At 39.9% G+C, this 20,972-nt stretch overlaps 1 protein-coding gene across 1 annotated transcript in view; it reads right to left on the bottom strand.

The window, feature by feature from the left end:
- The window catches only part of PCP4 (Purkinje cell protein 4), a 55,310-nt gene that overhangs the window by 18,943 nt on the left and 15,395 nt on the right, over positions 1–20,972 (bottom strand). The window contains exon 2 of the mRNA XM_027449087.3: positions 16,380–16,431. Within this exon, the coding sequence (XP_027304888.1) occupies positions 16,380–16,431 (52 nt within the window). The remainder of the gene's footprint in view (positions 1–16,379; positions 16,432–20,972) is intronic.

The raw sequence follows: 20,972 nt of genomic DNA, 5'->3' as shown, positions 1-20,972 counted from the left end.
AAAGCTCTCCCTTATACATTTTGTGTTTGAGGATTTCTCTAGCACTTAACTCTGCTGCTTATTTGAAACTTGTATACAAAACACTTTCCCTTGTATGAATTTAAGCTTTGACAAATACTTTTTGAGTTCTGCTTGGATTTACAAACATGGCAGATTGTCAATAAAACCAATCAAAACCAGAATCTCAGCTGACACACACAGTTGACCAACCACAGATCATCACCTGAGCCCATGTTTATTTAATCTGTATAAATGTATTTTTACTTCCCCTGTTTCTGAGGATTACAAGGCCCATAAGCTTACAATGTCAATATCTAGAACAACTAGAAATTTTTTGCATTTCCTCTGCATCAGAGAACACAAGCTGGGCTAGTGCAATATTGAATTTAAGCTAGGACATAAGTCACTGACTGACACCTCAAGTGTTGGCATATGCAGAATGCAGTATATGCAGTATATAGCGCACCCCAGAACTAGTCCTCATTGCTCTACCTAAAACCCACCTCGTTTTCTATACTGCTTGAATTTCAGACCTGAGTGTAAAGAAGGCAAATATTTTTTTCTCTTTTCTTCAGGAAACCAAGTATTTACTCCTCCTTTCCTTCCTTCCCAAGCTGACAAGGATGAAAAGAGAGGACAATTGGAAGTGTTCTTGTTTATAATCTTCCAGTTTTAAAGACTGCTTTGCCTCTTCCTTAAACGTGATACTCTTCTTCCAGATAATTCTTTCCTGTCTACCCACCTGGGCCCTGCTTAAATCCAGTTTGGGAAACAGTAAATGTTTTGTGAGAGTGAAGAGAAATAACAGGATGAGGTGCAACCATGACTCCAAATTAGAGCATTAGTCAATTACCCTCTTCTGATGAATGTATGTTCCTCACCACAGACCCACATAGGAAGTTTGCCTGGTAAAATAAGGAGAGGGTAAATTAGGCAGCTAGAGGAAGAAGTAACACTTGACCTAGCTGTGCTGCAGACAAGAAATTCCCTGGCGAGAAGAAAAGAATGAGGAATGAGACAGAAAACACAGTCTCCCTCTCACAGGGAGACAGTAAGAAAGTATGCCAGGAAAGAAACAGCTTGCAGAAAAGATGAAAGGGAAACTTCAGCTTTTATGGAGATGGGAATAAAATAAGGAATAACTAACTCGACCCACCACAGCAGCATGGCCTGCCTAGCAGTGGGACCAGTAGCTTGGAATCATACCAGGACATCCCACTGCATCAGAGGCTTCACCCCACTCTCATGGGCACTCTCATGTTCCCTGTGAGAATAAGGGGACATACTGGCAGAAAGGTATCTACTTACACAAGACAATGACTGGTAAAAAGCTTCAGGGTAGTGAAAGCTTCCAGGACCTTGTGTAAACCAGCAGGAATCACTGAAGCCAGCACATCTGTGGCAATTTGCACCAACCGAGGATCTATCTGATCCTGCTTTCTGTTGCCTACCTCAGTCTATGCAACCTCTTCTGACTAGTAGAACATTTTTGTTTTTCCAAATTGATCACTTTCCTCTGAAGCATGCCTCTGCCAATGGGGAAACAAAACACCTTTTCTTTTCTTGGACTGACTGAACTGAAATTCTACATTGTTTTTCTTTGTTTTGTTTTTTTCTTTTTGGCATGCTTGGTCAAGCATAACAACTGTTTTGTCATATCCAGGCAGCATCATTTACAACAACAAAAGGTATCCCAGACACTTGAAGAGGAGGCTAACAGCTCTAGCCAGATCACTCTCTAACTCAGCAATTACACTGAAATGTTAAGTTGTGATGAACAACAGTGGAAGCAGTACCCAGCCTCCTGCTTCTAGGCCAGAAACCTCACAACCACACAGCAGAATGGACCCAGCTGCTCTCTATCTCAGCTCAGGTTAATTAGATGCTAGTTTCTATTCTGAAAGTTCAGTCAAGAGATATGCTCTTAAATATGCTGCATGGTACTATTTAATCCTGGAGAAAACTACTTACAGGCTTAGGAATTACTGTGATCTCCTAAGAGTTGTGTGAAGTCATATTTATGGTAGTTACACCATCTTTCCATACCAAGTTTCAAGTAAATTTGGATCTATTTATACTTTGGAGAGGAAAATAATCACTTCTTAGTGATAATGCATCATGCCCACTCCAAAAATAATGACAGCTTTGGTTGTGCTTGCATTTAGGTTCATTAAAACCTGAAATTCAGAACCAAATGCATTGAGAATTAGAAGTTCACACAAACATGTATAGAGGAGAAACTACAAAGAAACTCTAGTATCCCTTAATGTAACTGACCACTGATTTTTGTGTGCGGCACTTTCTGCCGTGAGAAGAAAAAGACAAACAGAAAAAAAATATGTTTTCTAACTTGAATTTACTTTGGACTTCAGCCAGTCCACCATGTAATAAAGAAAATGCTATTGTTAGCAGCAATAATCTAAAAGGGATGAATAAACACCAGAATTCTATAGTAATGTTGTTGCACCTGAGAACGGCCTCTAGATTGCATTGCTCACAAGGCCTGCCTGTGGCATGTCAGGTATGGAGAGAATAGCTAAAAAATAGTTTCTTTTTGAGGCTCTTCTGTAATGGGATGGCTTTTAGCTGAAAGACCCCAGAGGACTCCATCTTATGACTCAGTCTCTTACTTTTTATTTATGTGGTCCCTCATTTGACAACCATAAATACTTCAAAGACAGCTATGATGCTTTTCTCTAGCATAGGGCTTGAAAGAGGTCCAATAGTCATTGCAGACTAGGTGCATCAGACCTCCTGCATGTGGGCAGAGGAGCTCCAAGTTACGCACCTGGTCCCACTGGGCTTGTCTGCCAGTGTGCTGGCAGTACTGTTTATGGATCCTTAATCTCCAGAGCTCTTTGCACTGGAGTCTAGCAGAGCTATTTCCTTCTCCTGAATTCAATAGAGAAAGGAACTTAAGCCAAGGGCTTAAGTTTGTCTGAGATGAGATAAAGTGGTGCTTATTGATAGAATGACTCATGACTGATTGGCAAAGCCTGTGTCTGTGCCCTCCACCAACAGCATCTGTCACCCACTGATAAAGAGGTCCCAAACCACACATTTTCCATCTGCCTTCCTACCCTCTTGTATAAGAGAAGCCAGGAATGTGGTGGTTTTTTTTTCAACTTCTGCTAAGTAGCACAACATGTCTTTGCCACCCAGAGGCAGACCTCACAAGAGATATTCAGGGTTTAGTTATGAATAGATCCATTGTAAAGGTCACCAAGAAATTTTTGCTAGTGAAAAATCCTGCTGTCTGCTTTATGAACAAAATCATTAGATGAGATCATACTACACCTGTGCTCTGCACTGTCTGCTAATAATTAGTCTGCTGGCTGCTAGACCAGGAGGTAGCTGCTCCAGGATGCCAAACAGCCTTGAATCCAGCTGCTTCAGGCTCTGTCTAGATTTCTTTCCCTGGTTATCTGAGGTGAGGGGGAAAGTGGATATCTGGTTCTCATCTGTGCTGTGTAAACCAGTATGGGGAGTACGTGCATCCCCATCATACCCCAAGATGGAGCCCAGACATAAGTGAAGCTCTGCTATTACACGTGCACTTCAACATCAGCATCTTTTCTCAGAGGTACCACACCCGATACTCTACATCATCCTGAGCGTTCAGTCGGTGAAATCCAAGGCAAGAAGAGTAAGCGTATCTTCAAGCTATATTAATCTCTCCCCTCCTACCCTTCTGTTTAGTTGTACCACATCTGCCATAAACCAGAGAATCCAACCGAAAAATTTCTCCATGATTAATTTTTGCTTCCTGTCTTAAAAACAGACAGACTCTCTCTGCAGTGGCTACAGGGACCTCAGCCCCAAAGCCTAAAGGCAAACATCCCTTTACCTAAACTTAATGGTAAGTATCAGTTTCAGAACATCTGTCATTTGGTCTGAGTTTAGATGTTTTTGTTTTAATCTGAGAGATGTCACATGCCCTCAATGATGATACTGTACAGACAGGGCAGTATTGGGTGCAATATTCAGGGTCAGTACTGCCTGGCCCTACACCCTCACCCTGAAATGGGGTGAAGCCCTGGTGTAATTGCAGTAGATGCAAGAGTGCCCCTTCATCTCCACTCTGCCTCCTTCCCCATGGGAGTGACACAATGCAAATAGCAGCTTATGGACTGCCACTAAAAAAAGGCTTATGCTGCTGTGCGTAGAGGAAAGGATGGAGGGGTGGACTAGTGTCCTCTTCATATCTAAGCACCTTTTGGCCTGAAGTATATATTTAAAATCTCTAAATTGATGAAGTCAGAAAAAAAATAATGGAAGGTTCTGCCAATAGTAATGAGAATTAAATTATATTATCAACTCTGAAATAGAAAATTATTAGTAAAAATCATTTATGTAGCTGGAGAAATCAGCACGTATATCAAGCAGACAGAATGAACAGGACAAGCCCTTAAAAAATACACAAGTAAAGAGCTGATCAAGGCTAACCTAAACTGTAACCTACAGAGATAAAAGTCGTAGTATATCAGAAGTTAATGCACCATCATTGTGCAATCCAACTAAAGATGCTCAGACAAGGGACTCTGTCCTACACTTTGTGTCTGAAAGAGACAATTGTTGCAATATATTCTCAAGAAGGAAAGCTTCTGAAATATCTATGTAAGTAGAAATGACTTGGAGTAAAAAGGTCATTAGCAATGCAAAAGGCTAACTCTTAGCTGTTGGTCTGGCTATCAGCATGAGATCTGTAACTAAGATTAGAAACTGTGGAGCCAGGATAGTTACTGTTAGATTAGTACAGACACGTAATGAATTCCAAAATCCTACAATAATGTATTGTTTTTCTGGCTATTAGCCCGGATTTTAATTAGTTCCCACTAATGAATACATTTGTACATGTCCATTCTTTATTGGCAGCTTTTAGAGGAGCTGGTAAATTGGTCGCTGTGGAGTGCCAGTGTTTCACTAATACCTAACAAATAATTAATGCTTTCTCTACCTAGAGTCAACCAGCAGTCTTGGGGTTTCTTTGGCATAAATTAGAATGAAAGATGATATACTCAAAATGCAGTTAGAGTGCTCATTCATCAGCTGCTGTTAAATAATGTTACTGCGAGACCCTGGAAGTGCTGAGAGCTGAGTTCCAGTCTCTGGTCTACCCGCACCATCTCCCAGGAGCTGCCAGAGCACCCTGCCCTATTTTCCACTGCAACTCTTGAAATGCCTTTTCCGTATCTGCTGCTATTTAAGTTTTTTCTTTTCTTGAAAATTCCTCCTTGGAAATATGTATTTTTCTCAGTCCTTCCTATTCCTAACACTGTGCAGACTGGGGAAAAAAATGAACCAAGTGTGCTTGACCAAAGCAAATGCTTTCAGATCCAGTATCTTAGCTAACAAAGACCTCGAGCCAGGAAATATTTGTATGTTTTCACATCCAGATTTCCAAACTGAATATTGCTGGAAGAGCTTGCATGAAGAAGCTAACATCATCCAGATCTAAATAAGGATGAATTGTTTGAGATGGGATTGAAGAGAAATTAAATGCCCAGGTCCAAAACTGTCATTCTGAAAAACCCTGGTTAGCATCCACTTAATTCCAGAGACACGTGGGCTCTGTAGTATTATTCACAGATTCCTCATCCCTGACACGGTTGAGCAAGTCAGAAGACATTTTATACCTAAATCAGATTAGGATCTCTGAACACCCAGCTCTCTAGAGAAGCTCATTCTAAGAGTGTCATAGAATCATAGAATCATAGAATCATAGAATATCCTGAGTTGGAAGGGACCCTTAAGGATCATCAAGTCCAAGTCTTGACACCGCACAGGTCTACCCAAAAGTTCAGACCATGTGACTAAGCGCACAGTCCAATCTCTTCTTAAATTCAGTCAGGCTCGGTGCAGTGACCACTCCCCTGGGGAGCCTGTTCCAGTGTGCAACCACTCTCTCTGTGAAGAACCCCCTCCTGATGTCAAGCCTAAACTTCCCCTGTCTCAGCTTAACCCCGTTCCCGCGGGTCCTGTCGCTAGTGTTAATGGAGAAAAGGTCTCCTGCCTCTCGACACCCCTTTACGAGGAAGTTGTAGACTGCGATGAGGTCTCCCCTCAGCCTCCTCTTCTCCAGGCTGAACAGGCCCAGTGCCCTCAGCCGTTCCTCGTACGTCTTCCCCTCCAGGCCTTTCACCATCTTCGTAGCCCTCCTCTGGACACTCTCCAACAGTTTCATGTCCTTTTTATACTGCGGTGCCCAGAACTGCACACAGTACTCGAGGTGAGGCCGCACCAGCGCAGAGTAGAGCGGGACAATCACCTCCCTCGACCTACTAGCGATGCCGTGCTTGATGCACCCCAGGACACGGTTGGCCCTCCTGGCTGCCAGGGCACACTGCCGGCTCATATTCAACTTGCTGTCTACCACGACCCCCAGATCCCTCTCTTCTAGGCTGCTCTCCAGCGTCTCATCGCCCAGTCTGTACGTGCAGCCAGGGTTTCCCCGTCCCAGGTGCAGGACCCGGCACTTGCTCTTATTGAACTTCATGCGGTTGGTGATCGCCCAGCTCTCCAACCTATCCAGATCCCTCTGCAAGGCCTTTCCACCCTCAACAGAGTCCACAACTCCTCCAAGTTTGGTGTCATCAGCAAACTTGCTCAAAATACCTTCTATTCCTACATCCAGATCGTTTATAAAAATATTGAAAAGTACCGGCCCTAAAATGGAGCCTTGAGGGACCCCACTAGTGACCGCCCGCCAGCCTGACGCAGCGCCATTCACCAGTCACAGAAGAATCTGTTTCTCTCTGATGACAATAAATGGAGCTTTAGGTCTCTCACACATGTACATGTTTATAGCCAGGCAAGAGGAATTCAACCCCTAACTTCTAGAGAGGAAAAGAGTTTACTGTTAATTGACTCTAATGGCTCCGATTCAGCATAGGAACCCTAGAAATAATGGCCTGAAAAAAAATCTCTTGCATTGTGTGGGGAATCTAGGTATTTTATACAAGGTCCTGGAATCCACTCTGAGTGCCAGGACTGGAGGTGTAGTGTTGCACTGGTTCACACTGTAGTGTCAAAGTCACTTTTGTAGCCTTAACTACTTTGTTCTGGTAACTCGTTCAGCTAAGGACCAAACTTTAATCATGCCTGTAACACTCCTGCTGCTCTACATTCTACTGCCTGCTTGCATAAAGGAGCCTGATAATACCAAATTGCAAGCTAATTTTGGAGCATCAAGTTAAATGTATTAAGAAAGCCGTGTGCTATAAATTAAAATCTTAAAAACCTTCAGAAGAAAATGATTAATACTTTATTGAACTAGTCATATGCAAGGAACTCATAAGTGGAAAAGCATTTTCATTTCATTTGCAAAACCAAGTCTTCTGGAAAAGAAAAACAACAGAACAAAACAAAAATCTATCATATGAAGTAAGGCAGATAATTTGTAGTCAAAAAGAAAAGTGATGTTTCCATAACAGTAAATTCTGGTAACCTCTGTTGTGCATTGATTGTGCTCCTCTTTCTTTTTTTTTGCTTCCATTTAATTAAAAAGTCATGCTGCTGAGCTACATCCACCTCTTGTGGCCTTTTAATCACCTCTTGTTACAGTTTGGGAACATGGAGAGAGAGATCTGTAACTTGCCATCAGTCTAGCTCCATGGGCTTGCAGTGTAAATATGATAGTTTTCATATGCCATTGATTCTAATGCTGATACTACACCAAACCATCCTTGGTGATGTATGGATAGATTCATTTCAGAGATAACGTTATTGGTTTTCCTAGGGTTATCTAGGAACAAGCTTGACCTCTGCCCTTCATTTGGGTCCCTATCAGCAGCAAAATCAGAACTAAATGTTCCACTTCCAAGAGTATTGATGACAGCACGGTTTCAGATGAGTACTCATTTGTGGAAGCAAGCCAGTGCATGTCAGCTACGTGCCAGTCATGGAAAGAGGTCTCATTCTCCCTGGTGCATAGTCAGACAGAGCACTGATAATTACAGACTGATTTCCAAAAGAAATATGGCACTTGTCAAAGGCATAATTTCAGTTCTGCCTTTCCTCATTAACACTTGACGGGAACTCCAGCATATTTATGAGCAATCTAAAAGGCAAAAACCACCAGCATCACCAAAGCTTTTGTAGTATTTTTTCTTAATTTACGACCTTTGTTTTGTGGGATTTTTTTTTCCCCTTAGTGCCCTATCCTGATCTTTACACACCGGCTTCTCAGAAAGGATTAGAGCTCCTACCACCTTTCAGGTGCTCAAATGCCCACTGAAATGCAAGAATTAGACACCCCCTGTGTGCCTGAATGCTGGATCCAACTCACATTGTCATTGTGGCAATGACAAAGGAACCAAGACAAAATTTTACCAAAGAGGAAAGTGGTGGGCATCAGCTAAGGAAGGAAACTAGAAGTCAGAAAGTCCAAATTCTGAATGTATGAGAAGACAAGGGCACAGTTAGTGCAAACATTTCAAAACCAGAGGACACAGGAACGTACCAAGACCCCTGTAGTATCTTGAAGAGGCTTGGGTCTGGGACTTACACAGTGCTGTAAGGGCTCCCTTCTTTCAGACAATTTCACTGTTCCTCCATGTCCTCACCCAGCTAGGCTTATTTGACATTATATACGCTTTCTTGGAGTATGTGCACAACAACTAACACAAAAGAAACAATATCCACTAGTAACTATTGAAACTAAGTCACCAGTGAGCATAATTCATGATTATTTCCTTGGGCTACTTCCAACCTCGGTGCTGCAGGATGGCTGCATCTCTACTGATTTCTACCTACTGCAAACACCGTGCAAAGGACCAGACTGTATTATTGACCATTAGTATATGCTTATGTACATGTGTATATTTCACAATTCAGAAATGCAGCTGTATTTTTGAGTGTACTCAGTTTGAGAACATCACATGTAATCAGGCACACACGCAAGTCTCCCGGTTTGTATGTAGGCACTGTGTGCACAACAAAGATCCCATAAATTAATCAAGTTATTCTTGTAACAAGCTGGAAAGAAAGAGATGGACTGAGACAGAAATTGTTATTGTTATCTCTATTTTTAAATACTTGGAAGGCACTCTGTTACTATGGTGGTGAGGACCATATAAGTACCTACACAGATTCACTTGTGGCAGGAGTGTTAAGCGTGAGGGTTTTTCCATCTCAAAGGTGCCAGCTAGCTGGGGACTGAAGGGGCCTCTAAGGGAAAAAAAGGGAGAAATCTATTTTGAAACCATTTTATATTTTTCAGTCTTTTAAAAGAACTTAGAAAACTGAAATAGTTCTTATATGGTTGTGCTGTTTTGCTTTTTTTTTTTTCCCTTCCCTAGGGAACTTCTGCATTTAATTTGCTTTCCTGGTACTCTTTCATTGGATAGGAAACCATTCTTTTCCTCGTCAGTGCAATTCTTTTAGGAGAAAAAAAAAATACAAAAATATAAGGGAAAAAAAATCTCTAAAAAAAACCAGACGTCATGGCAGAAAGAAGCTGCATAACTACCCTTATGTATCAACATACACGCAGACGTGCTTGTGCATAATGCCATATTCTTTGTGTCAGGAGATGGACTTATTTGGTAGTCATGAGTGGTTATAAATGATACACAAAATGAAAACTACCAGGGAAGTTCAAAGACTTTGCCTGACTGCATGAGCACAGCTGGCTCCGTTAATTGCTGAAACTTTTAACAAGATGCTTTGAGAAACATTTAAAAATGAAAGTTCCTGCTTACCAGTTAAAGTGCAGCAGTAATACATGGTGTGACACCAGACATGTCGGATAACAGAAGAACAAGAATAGTATCTTGTCTCTCACAAGCATTATTTAAGTTTCAGTCAGGTATATTCATTACTTTGAACTCCACCAGACAATTCTCCCCAGGAAACCAGATGGCCAAATGTGTGTGTGCAGACATGTGGGGGTAGGTGAAGTTTCAGTATGGAAGGTGTTTAGTTTATCAAAAACACATAAAACATTGTTGTTTTGAAGTTTTTGTTGCTAGAAAAACATCAGAAGTTGTTGATGTGAATTTTTTTTGTGAACTGTTCTTGTTAACACTGCTCCAGATAAATAAGCACGCAGCATTACTCTGGAGAGAACTTATACTAATCCCTGGCCTCAAGAAATGGAAATTCACCTAGGAGAGGAAATGAAGTTCATGTATAATTCCCCTCTTTTCCTTTCAGTGCCTTCTCTAGGGAAGATCTGTGAACAATCTGAGAGCCTTGTTATTAAAGGCTAAATCTGTCTTTAGCTGAGACACATCAGCTGCCTGAGGAGATGAGTGGACTCCTGGATACGCGGACCAGGCTGGACAAAGGAGGAGACACAGGCCAGGAGAGGACCTGAGACATAATTGGTTTGGTTCTGGCTACACCTTATGTGTGGCTGTCCCCAGGAAATTGCCTGAAATTCAGTGGGCAAGGCTGCCTGTGTAGCTATGCCTTTGAGATGGGATTCATCCAGAACTACTTAACTTTCTTCTGCCAGTTAACTCATCTGAAACGCCCTCAGCTATGGATCATGGCATTGAGTTCACACAGGATTTTTACACCTTCATCTGAGCCTGAGTGATCTGTACATGATGAAATGCAAGTTACGTAACTATGCAAAGGGTTCATACACTTGTATTTAGGCTCTGTGAAGGTGTTACATTATTTGATGGCTGCATATACATCAAGGAATGTTGCTGAGACACAGACTTCCTATTTTAAGAGATGGGGGCTGAGATATGGCAAATACTTCTCCTCTCACACTTCCTAAATCCCCACCGGAACCAGGTGGGTTTTATGACAAAATTTGACTCAGGGCATAGATGGAAAGAAAAGGGGGAACGGGACAGAATTGCTGGCAGGGAAATCATATTCTGTGAAGCATTCCTTTCAAGGGGCAGAAGTATTTTAGCAGAGTACCATAGTGAAGAGAGTTAAGAGGACAAGGACATTTCCTCACAACACTCAATATAATATCCAGGAAAACTCAGTATTAGTTCCATATAATAGTACCCTTCTTAACTTCTGGTTAATGCTATGGCAGTCGAGATATCAGAGAGAGAGAGAAAAGCAGTCTGGAAAGGTTTTGTTGTTGCTGGAGGTGACCTGTTTGTTTTTGTTTGTTTTAAATTGAGCAGTTCCTTGCAAGACCTATTTTGTCTTTTGCCACACAAGTCATATTCTGTGGGAAAAAGAAAATGCATGAGGCATTGCAATGTTACTGCTCAGTCACTGTCCTTCCCTGTGACTAAGGAATGTGACCTCTAGACCTGGGTGGATATAGCAAACCATGTTCCATGAGCACATTTTAATATTTATACAAATTAGCCTCATGTGTTCCCTTCCTTTTTTCCACAAGTTCATTCATAGGGCTGTTCCCAAAACCAGTATATTTTTAAATGGTCATCCGAGAATATTAGTGGAAAATTGATTTTGAGTTCTTAAACAAATATTTATATTAAAGCATACTACAATAATGATGCTGGGCTCTGGCCAGGAATTAAAGCTCTGTTGATCTAAGAACTCCACATAAATAACTATGAAGATAATTATTTACTTTGCTGGACCTATCAGGTTTCTTTACTCCTCTACATGCACTGTGCACAAAGTACAGAATTTCCCAAATTCCTTGAACAGATAAAGTTGGTGAATGCACAGTTGACTACCCTGCAAGATGCAAAAGCACAAGAGCTTACTAATGAGATATCTCTATCCCAACACACACAATTCTTTACAGTTACCGTACATGTTTTCTAGAAGCATTAAGATTTAAGTGAGTTCGGAGGCCTCCATTTTAGATGTAAAGGAGAAAGATAAGGAAACAATGGAGTTCATAAAGTAAATTCTTACACAGACCCAAACCATGGTGTACCCTAGGGAGAGGAAGAAATCCAGAGCATTTATTCATTTATAGTTTTCTGATCACCCGAAGCCAAGATCATGTACTCACAGGACAAATGCTTGAGAACAGAGTAGAAACTGAAAAGAATGGCTTCAGATTTATGGGCACAACTGACCATCTTGTCTTTACTGCATAGGCCTAATCCATCATGACATGCAACTTAATGCAAAACATTTCATTTTCATTTCATTTAGACACAGGAAGTTTTAGAATTCATCATGTCAAAAACATATTTTTTATTGCAAATATTCATATTGCTGGATGATAGATCTAATATTCTGAGAAAATGATTCATAGCTAATAGTCACATCTTATGTACTTTCAGAAGAAGTCTACTAATAGGAAAAGGGGTGATTCTAAATCTGAAGACAAAAATAATTGGTTCTGATCCAGCCATTACCCTGCTAGATGTGCTAGACTGTTAAAAGTAGATTGCATGATACCAGCTTGCAAGTTATATAGGATAAATGAAGGAGAATGCAAAACAAAATGAGAAGTGACAGATGTTAACTTACAAAGAAACTTTGTGATATCGCCAAGGCAGTAAGAACAGGAAGGTAGAAACATCTTGTTTTCATTTAGGATGCATTTGCAAACATGATGGGCCAGATTAGTCAAGCCAGGTAAGCAAAAAAAGAAATTCCAGCATCTTATCCCATGCAGATTCTGTTGGAGTAAGCCAGATTCATAACAGAAGGGGCATGTGGGGATAGTACTGCTGGGTTCCCTTTGGATTTTTGACCATAGAGAACAGCATTGTGTAATAGCATTTCCAAGTTCATAATGACACAACATGACTTAGCTTTCAGATAGACTAAGGTCCATCAAGACCCTGTGAGGTTTATGGTAGCTATACTTATATAGCTCCTATGTACAAGTTTCTATATAGGTGCTTCCATATGCATACTGCTAATATGCATTCCATATGCATTACTGCTAATTATGATATACTAGGGTGGTGTTCTTTGTAAGAATAGTCCTTCAACTAGCTCTTGCCCAGGAAAGCTAGTTTATATAATTTACTCCTAATAATATTTTTGTTCTTTCCACTCTGACAACAGAATGAGATTATATACACTTTCCTCAGAGCAATATAGTACTTTATTGGATGGAAAAGCTACTCAGCATTGTACAGTGCCCATTGAAGTTGTCAGAAGCTTTTCCACTGACTTCACTAGCCGTTTCCAAGACACTGATGTACCATGATAGCACACTGTAATGCAATAGTTGTTCCTCCTTAGGAAGACATGAATCATCATCTTGTCTTGATCATAAACCTGTAAGAGGACAAACTACAACTTGTTTAAAAGGTCAGGACAGACAAAAGTCAATGAGAGTTTTGCTGTTAGCCTTCAGTGTCAGTGAAACTTGCTTCATCCCAAGTGATTATTCAGTAGTTATAATCCAGATGTATCTTCAAGAACTACTGGCTTGTTGCTGCATAAAAACGGGAAGATACACTAGTGTATACTATACAAAATACAGTGGAGGTCTGCTAATGCCCAGTGCTCTGAAAGAGAAGAGGGATGCTACCACTTTGCAGTCTGGAAGAGGATTCAAGAAGGCAGCTGAAGGAAAATACTGCTGATGAGTGAAGGTCCCATACAGTATAGGCACATTGTATTCATCAACATAACCAGTACAGTTCAGGTACCGATTTTCTTCTCCTGTTATCACAAACTCTTACATCTGCTCCACACAATACTGGCTTTTCTGAAGCTCAGTCTTTCCCACCGCACATCCCCCTACGTCAACAAGCAAGGATAACAAAACAAGGCAGTGCCAATTCAGTAGAAGCATTTTGTGCGTGACAAACACAAAATCTTGCTGGAAGCAAGATTAAGAGAGGCCATTGCTGTGGTCATAAGAAATAAATATGACTAAGGATATAGTGTTGCTCCCTAACAAAGGTCAAACAAGAGCATGCATTCATAAACGTCTACCAAACTGACCGCTGATATAAAAGAAGTCTTCATAGACTTGATTTCCCTAAATGCTTCACAGTGACAGCAGTGCCATATATGTCTTCAAAGAAGGAGAGTACTGATTGTAATGGTCATTGTTTTTATTTTCTCCAGTTTTGACTCAGCCTAGAGATGGAGCCAAAATTAATTTTCCATAAACAGTGTCTCCACTGTGTGAATCAATAACCCTGAAAACAACTGAGCATCATTATTTGTTGTTAGAGCTAGCTTTCAGTAGCTTTTCCTGATCTAGTAATCAAAACCAAGGACAGTGAGTGACCAGATCACTTCAACTTTGCGAACGGTTTCATAGCATGACTCCTTATTTTAGACTAAAATCAAAGGGGATTTGGTTTCTTCTTCCCCACCCCCTTTTCAACAAGAGGGAAAGTTTCATTTTGACAGAGAAATGAACATCAGAAGTGCCTGATAATAATGGCCACAATAGAAATTTAAGACATACACAAATTGCAGAGTTCTGGCCAAAAAACATGTTATGGAGGATTTATATTGTGCAAGTAGGTTTAAAGCACATCCCAATTTCCAGAGGAATAAATCACTTTTGCTTGAGTTCTAACTACACACAGCTAATAAGTGCAAAGAGCTATACGTTTTCTGCTTCTTTGATATATAATCCAACCTCAGGTTGAAAGTTCTGATTCTACTTCATGCAAGCATGTGGATTTTGGAGAACAGAAGACTGTTCCACCTCCCCTGTTACTCCTCTATTTTAAGTAGGTGACAGGGCTTTTTTGGTTTTAACTTCATTATAAAAAACAATAGACATCTATTTGTCCAAAATTCAGTGTGCATCTGCTTGTCTATATTATACATAAAACAGTGTGCATCTGCTTGTCTACTATACATGAAACTATGCTACAACTAACTAGAATCATATATTAGAATCATATATTTGTGAATTAGTAATACAGTCCTTTCTCAGTCAAAATTCTCCTTAAGAAAAAAAAAAAAAAAAAACTTGCCTCTAAAAGGCTGCAGGATCAGTAAATCTTAGCTAAATTTGACAACAGGACGATTTTATTTGTAAAGAAATTCAACGTAAATGAGCTCAGTTCATAATGTGCTCTAACAGTAAGAGAAAAACATGCTTTCCATGCTGCCCAAACGGCTGGCATAATTTTGCTGCTTTCCTTTCCTGTTAACTTCAGAATGCAAATGGCTTTGCTGTCAGGGTACATTTGTTCCCACTAATTCAAGACACTATAACAAGCCAAAATATTTATTTCTTTTTTCCAGTCTTTAATTTGTATTTTATCACATTGGGAACATCGTTGACTGATTTCATTTACTGTAGCGTTATGCAAACAACCCTTATGGGAAAGTCACCTCTCTGTAGTAGGAAAACTAAGCATAAAGAAGACTGATGATGTTTCAGGATGTGTTGCCTCAGAGGGCCCAAATATTCTGTTCAGACCAACACAAAGGCCAAAGTGCATATCCAAAACAACTGCTCACAAATCTCATCCCAGAAAACCCTCAGCTCTTCAGAAAAGAGGCTTACATTTCTCCTGCTTTTCACTAGAGAAGACAGACTACCAGAACATATTTTCTCTTGATTAGGACTGGATGATCAAACAGAAGCAAACAGAATATTTATATAGCTCAATCCTCATCCTGTTCATGAATGTCTACAAACTAATGTTGCATCATATTCGGCTGAGTCTATAATTAAAGCTGATCAAAATGTTTTCCTTCGAAAAATGTTTCTGATGGTAATTGGATTTTAATCAAGTGATCATTTGTATGTAAAGTGTTTCTGCCTCCTATAGGAAATAAGATTAGTTCTCAACTAAATAACAATTGTCTCCACTGAAAATTGTTTGATTTTCTTCTTTCTTAGAAAAAAAAAATCCAATTAGAATTGATTGTGTCATTTATGGGGCAGAAATTGATCCCTACCTGCCCCTTTGTTAGAGGCCAAAAAAAGCAACAAATCACCTCTTATAACAGCAGAGCACACATCTGGATTCACCCAACTATGTGGAATGCTGAAGTTAGCAGCCTATTTGCCATATGGTCCCTCCCTGTGAGCAGCTCCATCCATTGCCTCTCTCTATCAACTCTCAAATGAGCCTGTGCAAGTGGCTTCTAACCTTGGTAGCTCAATTATCGGCTAAAATTAGGTGGGAGAATGAGACCACAAAAACTATGTAAGTCCTCATAATTCATTTATTTCTGCTCACCTTCCCCATTCAGATAGCAACAGCTCATAGTATTGAACCTAATCTCTTGTGTTCTTTTTTCACATACCAAGCAGTGTTTTGTTCTAGCCTCATTTGTATCTGCACTGTCTTATACAGAGTCCTTTGGTTTACCATAGCACGAGCCCATAATCAAGTCTCTTCTTAAATACTTGACTTGAATATACAAAGGACACAATCCCACTAAGTCCTTCTAGTTTTTCAAACACATGCAAGAGATATCAGAAAAAAACAAGGCTGATGCTGTCTGACATCTGTCATTACAGTAAAACCAAATTTTGACTCATTTTGGCTTTATATTCTTCATCAAGAAATATAGTCTACCCTTACCGTTCTCACCAGATGTCTTGTCTTTTCCATTTGTAGCTCCAGTTCCTTGTCTCTGGTAGAGGAGAAAAAAAAAAGAAAAAAAAAAGTGGTTAGAAGAAATCTGGATGTGCATTTTCCCCTTGGAGTTACTAGCAGTTACAGCCTGATTTTTCTTCAATACCTCGGATAGTCACTCAACCCCATATAATGCTGCTTTGAAAAACTACCAGCCAGAACAGAATGCTTGGTACCACCAAGCACAGCTGTATAACCATGCATGGAACTGTACACAATTAGCACCTGTTAATGATGGGCTACGTGTAGTCAAATGCAAGGGTATGGACTGCGGTAGGACATTCCCACAGGTCTCTGCCATGCCTCCATTACCATGTTTCTTTTGATCAGACCTTAGTCAGAAGACTTGCATTTCCCTTTTTGTCCAGAAGCAGAGATCGAACTTCCCACTTGAATTCACTAGGTTAAAGGAACAGCCTCACCACTTTCCATGAAGCAAACCTTGATGTAAGTCTTGTTACTAAGTGACAAGTGGCAAATACCAGCACAGCCCAAACAGACACTCACAGAGGCAAAGCTGCATCAGTGTGGTTACACTTCTGTAATTTACTAGCTTAGGAATGTCTACCCAATGAAAATTATGCTGCATCCCCCAGAGACTGCCTCTTGCAGGTGGAATTAAGGTACTTTAGCAAACTAGTACGGTAAAATTTGCATATCTTATGCAAAATTATTCATACTTGGGTATATTACAGAAACGGATTAAAGAATCCATCCTCTAGGGCTGTCCATGTGGAGAAAAAAAAAAAAAAAAAAAAAGGAATATTCACAGAGAATAAATCCAGCTGCATTCAGAGGCAGCACATTTTCATGTATCAGGGAAGTTAACAACTGCAGCTGCACTGCAAACCAAATGGTTTGTGTCAAAATATGGATGGTCATATTCATTCTGCTATGAAAAATCATACAGGCATACTTATCCTTTGGTATTTACTCTAGAATAGCTGGTTAAAACCTCCTCTACTGATCTGCTTTCTGTCCTTCATCTCCCATGGAGGTTGAATTTTCAGGGTATTCTGTGATAATCATGGCATAAGTGCAAAATCTTCCCACTCTTAGCTCTTATTAAGAAAGCCAGAAGGAGAAAGAAGTTCTTGTTATCCTCCCGAAGGGGTTGAAAAGAGCTACAGATGGTCTCTCATGCATCTACATGCCTATGGTGGGGTTTCTCATCTTCCTCCCTGTAGCAGACTCCAGTGCATGTCTCTGCTCCACTGTCTTTGCCTCTTATCTCACACTGTGCAATGAGACAGAATCCCTCCAGAAAACAACTCTGAGTCCGTCATCACAGCTACTGTCTCCCCATGCAATGGAAATATATTTTTGTTTCTTTCTGGAGCCCTAGAGCCTACGACAGCAGAGAAATCTTAGCCAATAATGCCAAAGAATGGGATCCTAAAGTGATAAATATTTTATTTGTATAAAAGTATAAATTAAGAACAGCCAGAAGTCAATAAATCCACCCAGAAAACAATTTTGCTAAAGACATTAACATTTATGCTTTTATTTGAAGTTTGATTAATATTCCAATATTTCAGTTCCAATCCATATCTCAACCCAGATTTCATCACGCGAATTTACTGTGACTTCCTAAAAAATAATATAACAGATTTTTACTATCTAAAAAATGGTAACTACATTGCCTTTTTTTTTTAATTTATTTTGAAATGCTTTTTTCAGGTTGTCTGTCCTCCTGAGTGTTTCTGGCTGTGCTGCTTAGCTGTTATGAAGGCTTCTCTTTCCTCCCTAGGCTATACCTGTCAGGGTTGGTCTGCTGTTATGGAGTGCTGGAATATGGATGCACGCATTTTGTGTCTCAGGATTTCCCCTCTGGGAGAGGGGAAAGTTCTCATAAAGAAAGCAAATGAAATCTCAGCTTCAGTCGATAAAAAAAGTTTTCTATTCATAAGGTCAATATTGTTTTGTAAGTTTGAAATCAGTCTAAACACACTACAGCCCTTTGTTTGGAGGCCATCGGACATATGGAGAACGACGCCTGAAAGTATGTTGAACAAGCTTCTGAAAGCTTTTCCTTCTCTGCCACATACATATTTATTTCTATCTATAAGCTCTGTGCTGTTTTCCAAGTGAGTGCAACACATCTGAAAGCAAGAATCAGTTTCTTGTTAACAAGGCGTTGCAACTGTTATGAAAAAGCCATATACAGCATGGTCATTCACCTGTAAAGCCTTTTGCCTTTTGTTTCTCTACGTTCAGTGGACCTGTTCTTTAAAAAACAATTTCAAGATGCTGATACTACTAGCACCTGGAGCCTCTTGCTCCTTTCATCACCTTTCCTGATGCTACCACAGGCTGAAAAACAAGGCTTAGATTTTTAAAGTCATCCAAAGCACAGGAGGACTGAACACGAGGAGGAGTTGCTGGGGGTATTTTCAAGAACCAATGGATGAAAACCCTTCAAAAGCTGGTATAACTTATATTGTCCTCAGACCCAAGAGACCAAATTAAAAACACTGAAATACAAGAAAAGCAATATTTATTTGTTTTGTTTTGTTCTGTTTTTTTCTGGTTTTGTTTTTAAACAGGCAACCTCCAAGTTGTAGATCATATTTTTAAAAGCTAAAAGCAGTCTGATTCTTCTGTTTTGTATAACTTGTATCCAGCTTCCCGCATTCAAAGCTTCTAAAATTTTCTAGATCCTCTAAGGCAAGCACTAGGACAGAAACACTGAAGAAACTGTCCATTAGGTATGAAAAAAGAAACATCAGAGCCAAAACGAACATGAGGGCAAAAACATAATGATTATCCACTAAAACGGGATAAACAATTTTGTTGCTGTGTTGCGTAGGAGGAAACATAGTTTATGACTGCTTGGGGCTATATTAATTTTTAACTCAGCGGTTTTGCAGAACATCAAAGGCACATCGTTAAAAATGTCTCCAGAATCAAAGTCACTCCCAATTTGTCAGAAGAGGAAGGAAGAAGGGCTCCTGCCATATGCCAAAAGCCACAGCAAGAGAAGAACAGCTTTACTTTCCTGATAAATTCTCATTGCTATGCACAACAGCTAGATAATGTTGTATAACAACTACACAAATTAGTCCCCTAGGTGTACAAACTAAGGTCAACATCGAGTTTTCAGCCAGAAGGACTTCTCAATAAGAAAGTTAAATTACTGCAGTAGAGTTTTCAATTCATTCTTCTAACCCATCCTGCACTCCCCAGCCTAATTTTTGATTTTTATCTTATAACACTCCCTTCTCGTCTTGAAATTTCCTGACCTTTTCAGTTAGGCTTCAGCACCTCAGCATTAAGGATTGAATCCAGGTGTTGATTACTAAGTTTCCTGGGGGAGAAGGACTGTTTGTTTTTTGATGAGCTGCAGAAAGCCCAAGATCAGGGAGGTGAAACTGCCAGAAGCCCTGACAAATGGGGCTTTACAGTAATAACATTATTCTACTTTTTCATCCCAGTGCAGGGATGATAAGATATAGCATGCTGTATCCCAGCAAAGCAGTGGCTGCAGATTTTTAGATGTATTTTATTTCTACATCGAAGTAAAAAGAGCATGCAAAAGTAAAATTAAAAGACTAAAAACAGGGGAAAGGTTTTGTAAAGTTAATATCTGAAATGGCCAGCGTGGCCTCGACTCAGGATAAAAATAATTAATTTCACCGACATATGAACTATGTTATTAGGATGTTCTGTTCTCATTGACTAAAGGGACAGCAGTGAAATCTGTGTATATCCTAAGCTTTTAAGCCTCATTTTGCTACCAGGTCCATCTCTAACACAGAAGTCATTAGGTGTGTGACAGAAGGAAATACATGTTAGTACAATACAGCACAAAAGCGTCTGTCAGGGGTCAGTCAGCAAGGAAGAATTTAATCCGCACTACCATCACCACCATCTGTTCTCCCTACAGAATCCTCTGGAAAATGTATAAATTGTACCCTAACTATTTCATCAGCGTCTTTTTTCATAGCCTTCTGCTTTAATCAATGAGTTCAGCTGCTTTAGCATCAGAATGAAAAAGAGTACTGAAAAACACACTTTAGAAAATTTACAAAGTTTGTGACTTTTCTGCAAATAAAAATGTCATGTTAAGTATCTGCTTAAGTACTTTCCATGTTTTCCGTCTAAGTACAGCTTGTAATTTTCCTAGTCTTCAGCAGAATGAGGTAACAGCAATTGATAACCTGCTGTTTTTCAGAACTAAATATTTCCTGTACAGTACCTTGAATTATTGCATTTGGTGTGGACTTCTTCTGGGAATGAAGGAAAACAAAGCTCTTTCAAGCTCTTGCAAAGAACTACTCTATGTCAGAAACTAGATGAAGACCCGGAATTTAAGTATGGGCAAGAATCAAGCAGTTACGACCTGGAACAGGTAGAGATACACTCTGCAGTATTTGGAATTTATATAACTAATTAGGTTACATTGTTATTTACTGGAGATTTCTGGTTTGTTGTGTTTGACAGCCTTTTTAGGGTCATATATTGGCTTGAAACTATAGCACTCAGCGTTTGCACATTTAGGTGTGAGAAACATCATTCTTTGCCACTCTTAACCATACC

Source organism: Anas platyrhynchos, chromosome 1, assembly GCF_047663525.1.
Source record: "Anas platyrhynchos isolate ZD024472 breed Pekin duck chromosome 1, IASCAAS_PekinDuck_T2T, whole genome shotgun sequence".
Classification (NCBI taxonomy): domain Eukaryota; kingdom Metazoa; phylum Chordata; class Aves; order Anseriformes; family Anatidae; genus Anas; species Anas platyrhynchos.
The sequence above is the reverse complement of the archived record's forward strand: the minus strand, read 5'-3'. Positions and strand labels throughout refer to the sequence as shown.